The following is a 9,768-nucleotide window of genomic DNA, read 5'->3' as shown; positions in this document are numbered from 1 at the left end:
ACCCGTGGATTTTTTTTTTTAAATCAAATAACTGGAAATTTGGATTTTTTTTTTTTTTTTAAGAGACATCCAATTGAACCCTTGTTCGTTGAAACAATTTGACTATTTTTTTTAACTCCCCATTTATTTAACTTCGTCTCTTGACCTTGCCACATCACCAAAAAGTACATCACTTGCCTTTGATGTCACCGTCACGGTTAGAAACAGTCTAATATAATGCTTATGGCTCTTTGTATACACATAAATAATTTATGTCCATTTTCATTTCCTTACTTATTTTTTCTATTTTTGAAAGACAATTACACCGAGCAATCTTTCTCATTCTTTGAAACAATCTTCGTCTCATTTCTAAGATTTGAACATTATCTTCAAGGTTAGAAGGTTTGGCTCTGTACCGCCAAATCAGAGTCCCTTTTATTAGACAAGTTAGTGTCCCTTTTATTATTAGACAATTAGGCATTAGAAAATAGTTTTACATTACTATGCTTTGTTTGTGTACCCTTTTTATTTGGTTTGTTTATAAGTATATATGCAGTGTTTCTTTTCTTTATACTTCTCTTTCATCTTAATTAACACATATAATCTCTCATCATAAAATAAACAGTGTGAATTCTTTTAAGAAAATGGATTATGTAAATCAAATTTGTTTAGATATTGAACCAAATACCTATTGGAGTATGATACTAATTCAAAGCGAGCGGAAGCATTTTTTAAAACTTTATAAAATCATACTCTTTCACGGATCATTGTACAAAACTTTAGTAAACAAAACAAATTAACGAAATCGAACGAGAGAAGATTAGAATACAACCTTTGTAGCCTTTTGAAAATCGAATTTGAAAACTCAAAGAAGAGTTCCTCTAAACAGTAGACACCCAAAGTTCCAACCTTGCTTCGATCTATACCTTCTACTTAACGGATCTTTTCTTCTTCCTTGATTAGTGACTCGTGATCGTTTGAGATATCCTTTGATTACACTAAGCTCTTCGTGCTGATAACGTGTTATAATTCAGTAAGCTTATAACTACCTTTAATGGTTATAAGAACAAGGAGAGAAAAAGAGAGAAGAAAGAGAGAAGAAATATTGATATTGATATTTCAAGAGAAATGGTACACCTTAAATGGCTACCATACATGTCTATTTATAGTATAAAATATTACTATGCAAGAAATATAATAATAATAAAATTAACATCCAATCTAGATATTTTATAACAGTAAGAAGATTTTTTTTTTTTTTTTACGAGGAACCCCTCTAGCGACGAGCCATAATGGCTCCCCTCTAGTTGGTAAACCCCGGGTAAACGGCAAGCCAGACCTCCACCGCTATCAGGCAAAGCATCCTCTAGTCAATCATTCACTAAATGGAGCTCGCCCCAAGGTATTTGCCTTGAAGAGAATCGAACCCGTGACCTCTTGCTTCATTGGAAGTCCTGGTGGCCACCAAGGCTATGCCTGGATGGTTTAGGTAAGAAGATTTTGATGGTAAGATACATTGCATACTTAAATTTTATCCACTTTTTCTTAAATTTGTTATCGTTTTATGTTCTACCTAAGATTCTAGATTTTGTTCCAAGAGAGTTGGGTTAAGAATTCGGATAGAGTCGAATCACAATGATATCAATTTCGATCTTATGGGGATTGTAATTATCCAACCTTTTTATCTAATCCATAATAATAATAATACTTATAAATCGGACCATGCAAATTTCCACTTTATAGGCTTTCAAAAATGGTTATTTAAAAAATACCTATGGATTTAAGGATTATGTAATATGGGAAAGCTTATTATTTAAACATTACATTTTAAATCGAGTATCCTTTTCTAAAATATACAAGTTTGGCCTTCATTTTTAGCTAACAATAGAGGTGTAAATGAGTTCAAGTCGATTTTGACTAGCTTACAGTTTGTATGTTTTGATTTTAAATGGATACGAGTTCAAACTTGAACAAATTTTAAATATCATCTATTAAACGAGTTGGAGCTTGTGGAATTGAAGAACTTTTATGTAGATGTTATCTAAATTTGTTGGGTGTGATTAAGTTTGTCTTTGTCTCGTTAGCGTGTGCTTTCATTGATGTTCGTTTGGGTTGTTGCGGGTGTTTTTGTTATTAATGTTCCGATGGTTTGGTTTCTATTTTTTATTTAGGTTGGTTTTAATTGTTTGGCTGACCCTTTTGTTAGCTTTAATTGTTTTTTGTTATGTTTTTCGATCCGTAGTTTGATTTGTATTTAGGATTTCTTTGACTTGTTGAAGCTCCTTTCATGGTATGAAAGTTCTTGTTTTTTTGTTTTTTTTTTTTTTTTTTTTGAAAAGCCAAAAGCAATTTCATTGATATATGAAATTTTACAATCAAGATATGAACAAAAGGAGGAATTCAACAAACATATGACTATCGACTAACATCAAGGCATGAAGCAGAAAACATGAAAACATGGAACGTGAGAAAAATTAGCCGTGATCATCAAAGGCGTATGGTTTGGATAACCATTCGAGCCAATTCAAGTTCACTTTCTTTGAACGATTCGTGAGCCACTCGTAGCTTTTTAATTGTATTTCTTGAATTGCCACCAAAGCCATCCATGATTGTTTGCTGAAGATTTTTTTGTTTCGGTTTTGCCAAATTTTGTAAGCACAAACCCAAATCGATGCCTGCCAAATTCTTGCTTGAAGAGTGTTGTTCGGAAGCAGGTATTTTCCATGGAGTAGATCTTTTAGGTTTAGATCGTTGGGAGTATTTGAGCCCCACCATCGAAAAAAACGACTCCAAACATCCGTTGCATAATCGCATTCTACTAGAATGTGGACTAGGGATTCCAAGGCCTTATCACACATCGGGCATCTAGTCGAATCGAGGCCAATACCCTTCTTGTCTAATTCCAAACGAACCGGAAGCCTATTTCTTAAAGCTCGCCAAACGAAGATCGAGATTTTTTGTGGGACGAGCTTGTTAATTATTGTTTTATCTGAACAAGCAGGCGTCGGCAGAAGTCTTTCATCAATGAATTCACGTAGGGAGCTGGAAGAGAACACGTTGCTGTTTGACAACCACCATGACCAGGAATCACACTTGTTTTCTATAAAATTGAAAGTTCTTGTTTTTGCAATAAAATTAAAATTTAAACCTAAACAAACATTTCATTTATATAACATTAACTACTACTGCTATTTTAACTAAAATAATATGTATAATCATCTAATAATAACTACATTTATTAACCATTATGATTATGATATATTACTAATAAATATAATAATAGCAAATCTTATTATATGTGGTCAATTAAATACAAAAAATAAAAAAAGAACAAATATATTATAAATAAATTATATAGTAATAACAAAATAATATTACAGAGTAGTTAATAAACAAGTTGAATCAAGCCGATATCAAACTTGTATAGTATCAAATGAACTGAGCTCGAATCAGCACCATCTCTCTCTTTTTTCAAATACCACTTTTTTTTTTTTTTTGTATTTTTTTTGTATTTTTTTTGTAGAATGACAAATTCACACGCCCTACATAATTTTACACTAATAATTTTCTAAACATGAATCGAAGCCATGACCTCAAAGTCAGAGAAGTTCTTCGATACCGTCAGGTCAAAGACCCTTTGATATAACACATATTATTATAATACTATTTTAATAGACTTAACAAATGTAATCCGAAATACACAAATTTTTATATATATATTTTTTGTTTTTGGCAAAAACAAATATATATAAATAACCGAATTGGGGGCTTCCTAATAAAATGAAACACAAAGAAACTTAATAAACGTAAAAAACGGAGCTCAACTTATACAACAATCAAACAAGAGCTCACGACTAAACTATCAACCGATAAGGAAACAAACGAATTTTATATATGCTATTAATGGTTTGTGTAGCAATTATTTCTATTCTTTTTCACATATTGTGCACATGTAGCAATATTAAATTTATGGCATCTAAAGCACATTCCAGGTTCAAGAATCAAAAAATTTAGGGTGAACGTAGACATTGATTTATATTAAAAGATATCGTAGTTATGATAATATTATAATCTATTATCATATCATATCATATACACCAATTTATAATAGTTAAATCCAAAAGAAGACAACATATTCATTTTTATCTATGGCCATGCTACATATGATGATGTGCCAAACTTAGCTTATACGGAGTATCAAATAAAGCATGCCTGAAAAATGTTTGTTTATCAAGGAGCTCATGGATTTTATATATTATACTACACTAATATTACATCAATGTATGGGTGATAATATATCCAATAAGTAGTTTGATAAATTCATTTAATTTATGCAATACTTGTTTGTATAGTACAATCTGTCAATGCACTAAAATATCCTTGTTGAATACTGAGTATATCACTACCCAATTATAAATCTTTGTGTAACTTGGAATTTTTATATAAATAGGTATACAAGTGGCATTAGTTTAGGTACTATTATATGGGGTCCCTTTATCTATTGTGATGATGTTAACAAAAGAAAAACACATTTAATGATCTTGCTTCACAAACAAACAAATTTACTTCTGTTGTACATAAAAATGGTAATAGGTAAAGTAAACAGGAAAATTTCAAGTACAATAGATGTGAAAGAACAATGTAAATGCATATAGACAGTGTCCAGTTGGGTTACTACCTAATATATGTATGCAGAACAATGGGGTGCAGGGCTAATAGATGTCATGGGTTGTACTAAATGCTTTACCAGATATACCCTCTCATCTATCCATTTCAAGGAAATTTGCCTATTGATTTGCTACTGTCACCCCCACAACTTCTGAATCAGAGCTCAATGCTATACATACTGGGCCTTTCCTCATTTTATAGTCTCTTGAAAATTGGTGCACAGTTTCTTGAATTCCACCAAAAGCAACTAGAAATTCAGCAGCATCACTTTGACACAACACTTTCTTGACCACTGTCTCTAGTACATTTATCCTGTTACAACAAATAAATTAAAATGGTATTATATTATATTATGTTGATTAATTAGTGAAATCACTAAAAAGTAATAAAATTTAATGGGCAGTATTAAAGTTTAGAGGACCTGAAGTTTTGGGCCTTGATGATGAGACGATGGACCTTTTTGATCTCGGAATTGACTTGGTCCAAAGTTGACCCATTATGGTTATTATTTGGTACAGCAAAAGGGAGGTTGAGGATCCAATTAGATTGAATTTCGGTCAATGCCTCATCCATTACAGCTTCTTCGATCCGTAAGTCATGGATCAAACGTGAGATAGCCTTCTCGATAGCACCTGCATGGGTCGAAGATGAGGCTAACGTGGGCGACTTCATTAGGGAGTTGAGTAGGCCCAAAATGGAAGATGGACGCCAGTCACCGAGCCACGAGAGTGTAGCAAGTTCAAGAGGTGGGGTGGATTTGGGCATAAGAAGGTTGGCTACATCCTTTGGTAGAGAATGGTTTGAGGCCCGCGAGTATTGGGCTTGGAACCGTTTTAGTTGCTTATCGATTCTGTCTTCAAGGACCTTGAGCTGCTTTTCAAGACGGGCTGATCTGTAATTGCTTTCGTGTCTCCATGGTATATATCTGTTCCAAATGGATCCCTCACCTGATAAGAATCACACCATACCACATTATCACATTGCGACAACATTCAATCTGTAAAAATATACACAAATGCTATGAAATTAATTATATCAAATTAGCAGCCATATATGCAGTTCTTCCTGTAATCCTGTCATATAATGATCCGTTACGAGATTTAATGACACGGCGATCTCGTAAGGATTTAGATTTGGGTGTATGTTATATGGAGTGATGAATAATCGAACAGAAAATAATAGACAAATAGATATGTGGTTTAGTTTTGTGCTTTATTTCTCTCTCAAGTTTACTTGCATACAGACAATGAAAACTAGAGGCAATAATTTCTCTCTTAACTACATATCGTAATTAATAGGCATAATTCCAATCTTCCACTTACAACCTATTTAAATATTACATGTAAATGGAGCCATATCTCCATGTATCCCACTAACAGAAAAATACATGGGCATGAGGCATGAACGTGGTTTGCAACCGAACATTTTTTGTTGAGAAAATCACGTGCCAAATATGGACTCTCTCATCCCTCTTTGTTTCTCTCGAATCGGGGTACTGGGTCAAGATCCAACCGGATCACTCCTCCCCTTCTCCGGCTAAGATGACTAGCTCCTGCTAGTCTCTAATTTGTTGATGAAAACTCTCTCAAATACAACGCTCATACGTTGTGTACCTTTTGTTACAACGTTTCTGTTGTTCTTCATTTGAGGCTTTTTCTTAACCTTCTTTTCATGAAAAAAGAAGATGTATTTTTTCTCCATGTACAACTAAACATGGGATTCTCTTCAAGTAGAAGGCTTTTTTTTCTCTCCATATTTCCCAATAATATTTTTTTAATGGGACTATGGGCAAATTTTTTTTTTCTTCTTCCTTTTGTTAACAAATGAAAGAGTTGATAATCTTCTCATGTTGAACATTTTTTTTTAAATGTAACATGGCAAATAGTTGTTTCTTTTTTTTCATGCCCACTTTGTCGTTGTCTTCTTTTTCTTCTTCTTTTTCCTTTTAGCCATTGCTATGCAACTTGAACAAAATTCGCGGAAGCTTTTAATTTGTCACACGCAGAAACGAGTGCTCTGAATACCTATGATCCGTTACGAGATTTAATGACACGGCGATCTCGTAAGGATTTAGATTTGGGTGTATGTTATATGGAGTGATGAATAATCGAACAGAAAATAATAGACAAATAGATATGTGGTTTAGTTTTGTGCTTTATTTCTCTCTCAAGTTTACTTGCATACAGACAATGAAAACTAGAGGCAATAATTTCTCTCTTAACTACATATCGTAATTAATAGGCATAATTCCAATCTTCCACTTACAACCTATTTAAATATTACATGTAAATGGAGCCATATCTCCATGTATCCCACTAACAGAAAAATACATGGGCATGAGGCATGAACGTGGTTTGCAACCGAACATTTTTTGTTGAGAAAATCACGTGCCAAATATGGACTCTCTCATCCCTCTTTGTTTCTCTCGAATCGGGGTACTGGGTCAAGATCCAACCGGATCATATAAAGAAGCCATAACCAAAAATTCAATACAGATTAGACCTAATTATTGTAATACATCCAATGATCATAACTAATTGTCCAACAAAAGGCAAAATATATTTCACAGCATTATAAGTTAATGGTAGTTTTATCACTCAGGCCTAAACTGTCTCATAACATCACACATTCAATAGTGTTACTCTTTTGAAATATAGAAACAACAATAATCAATCAATACAGAACAATTAGGCCTAATATTGGGTTTAACATGCAGAGATCATAACTGTAAGTATCCACAGATAGGAGAAATTATAAAGATTAATCCTACACGAAAAAACAAAATTAAATTACATTTTATTAATCATAACTACATATTGACACAAAATTAAACATATAGAAGATGCAGAATACATAAAAGTCCACAATTAATTAGATAATCAGAACAAGTTGTTGTTTCTCTCAATTAACCTAAATTCAGTGCAAATTAGGGCTAAATTAACGTCAAAACATGCCGTAATCAGAAACTTATATGTATATGTATACAGTATACCTAACATAGGCAAATCTCGATGATAGATCGAGAGACATCGAATTTTCTCTCTTGGATAGGAATCAGATGCTTCATGATCAGAATCTAATAACGCCTTTTCACGATCATCGCGGCTTGATAAACAGTTTCTCCTGTGATTGAAATTATACATTCAATTGAGCGCTAATCACAACATAAAGTGAAATTATTTGAAAACGATGATCAAGATCGATGAATCTTACGATCGGAATGAATTCTTCTTAGTGTATTTCGGTTTCTTCTCCATCATTGTCTGAAAGTATTTTGGCGCCAAAATTTTGTTTTCTTTTTGCTATCTATGTGATATATGACGTTACATTACTTCACTGTTTATTTACATTTAAGTATTGAGCAGTTGCAAATACTGGTAACTGTAAATGTAAATATGACGTCATTATTTGGACGTTTTATAAAGTGACATTACTATTACTATTATTTTAAATTTTAATATTACTATTACTAATATAAAAAAACCTTATGAATAGTACTATTCTTATTTTCAATTTTCACAAACTTAACCCCTAACTTTTATTACAATACAAATCGAACCCCTATTACTAATATACAAAAAGCTTATGAATAGTACTATTCTTATTTTCAATTTCCACAAACTTAACCCCCTAACTTTTATTACAATACAAATCGAACCCCCACTTTATACATATATTTTTTTTCACATTTCACAAACTTAACCCCATAACTTTTATTAAAATACAAATCGAACCCCCACTTTACTAACTTTTATTTCTAAAAAATAAAACCCAAACGCTAAAAGAAGCAACTTTCACAAAAGGAACAACCCTTCGATGTTAGATGTCGAAAAAAATTCTTTTTTACAAAATAGATCAAGATTTTTTTTTTTTAACTCGCATTTAAAACGGAGCCCCCGGCGCGAAGCGAGGGCTCCACAACTAGTCTAATCTAATATAAAGGTCTTACATTTTTCTTTTATTATAAAAAATAAAAATAAACTAAAAATGTATTGCATTAATTATATTTAAAATAAAAAATTATGCAGTTATAGAATTGATAATAATAGTTTCAAGATTCTGGGGTTATCTTATGGATTTTACGTTTTCGAGCTTATCAACTTTATCTTGTAGTTTTAACAAACTTTATATGCTTGAGTTGATATCAATGTGTCATCAGCTTAGCGTTAGTGTGTTGTCTTTTCAACTATGAGGTTGAGGTAAAAAAGTTTCATCGGATATGGGGTGTGCGTGCGTGTGAGTATCTGCATTGATAATTTGGTGTTCGCAGACAGGATATATTGTGCGTAGGTTGATAATTCGACTCATTAAGTTTCTATACTGATTATTGTCAATTGACTATATGAAAAATAGAAACATGTATACATCATTCATAGATCTTTATAACCAGAATTGTAACTGTGGCATGATGTATTTAACTACTACCATGTTTATAGCTTTCAGCTGTATTCTTGTGGTTGAAAACCACCAGATTTGGTTAATGCAAATTATAACAACTTGTTTAATCTTAAAAGACCTTACTGTTCGATTAGCTGATAAAGTTCAGACTACAGAGGCAATTAGTAGTTATGCTGCAACCATGACAATAGTATCAGCAATTACACTAGGAACCACAGGTTTACATAGAGCTAGCTGAACTTAAGTTTCCAAAATTTTGAGTTTGGGATGCAAATTTACGCTTTTAGACCACCATCCCAACTGCGTCCCTTTGTATATTTATCAGTCATACAATTTCAGTACGAAATTTTCGGTATGAAAACCACCCTTTTAAGAAGTTTGTTAGTTTTGACCCAGGCATAAAAACTGACTCATCTTCTTCACACTGGCACTGATATATGTCGGTCTCTTGATCTATAACAGAATCACAGATACCGGCATCAGCTAATTCACCACCTTCGTTAGAATCTTGAGCACTTAACCTAAATAACAACAAAAAATTAAACTATAACCCTTTTCAAAAACTCTGAACAAAAAATATCAAAATTTAGGACACTTCAGTAATTTCAATGAGACGAGATGGACCATATACACACTTCAAGCGGAAAATATACAATCAGTATATGAGATATAATGAGAGGTGATTCATACACTGAAAGTCTCAACTCATCACTTTCGTTCTTG

General features: G+C 32.6%; 1 protein-coding gene across 1 annotated transcript; it reads right to left on the bottom strand.

Annotated features, from left to right (window-relative positions):
* Window positions 1-4,766: 4,766 nt before the first annotated feature.
* Window positions 4,767-7,904, bottom strand: LOC139867828 (uncharacterized). Its single transcript, XM_071856178.1, has 4 exons — window positions 7,861-7,904; window positions 7,640-7,770; window positions 5,069-5,594; window positions 4,767-4,959 (listed from the first exon to the last, which is right to left on the bottom strand). The coding sequence occupies exons 1-4, from the start codon at window positions 7,902-7,904 to the stop codon at window positions 4,767-4,769; spliced, it is 894 nt and encodes a 297-aa protein (XP_071712279.1).
* Window positions 7,905-9,768: the final 1,864 nt, after the last annotated feature.

This window comes from Rutidosis leptorrhynchoides, chromosome 9, assembly GCF_046630445.1.
Source record: "Rutidosis leptorrhynchoides isolate AG116_Rl617_1_P2 chromosome 9, CSIRO_AGI_Rlap_v1, whole genome shotgun sequence".
Taxonomy (NCBI): domain Eukaryota; kingdom Viridiplantae; phylum Streptophyta; class Magnoliopsida; order Asterales; family Asteraceae; genus Rutidosis; species Rutidosis leptorrhynchoides.
Note: the sequence above shows the minus strand (reverse complement) of the source record. Positions and strands in the feature narration are given on the sequence as shown.

Excerpts from the sequence above, each read along its gene's own strand:
- LOC139867828 (XM_071856178.1), bottom strand. The coding sequence starts at position 7,904 with ATGGAGAAGAAACCGAAATACACTAAGAAGAATTCATTCCGATC. Across the intron at positions 5,595-7,639 it reads TCGAGATTTGCCTATGTTAG|GTGAGGGATCCATTTGGAAC; the intron begins GTATACTGTATA and ends GATTCTTATCAG. Across the intron at positions 4,960-5,068 it reads ATCAAGGCCCAAAACTTCAG|GATAAATGTACTAGAGACAG; the intron begins GTCCTCTAAACT and ends TTGTTGTAACAG.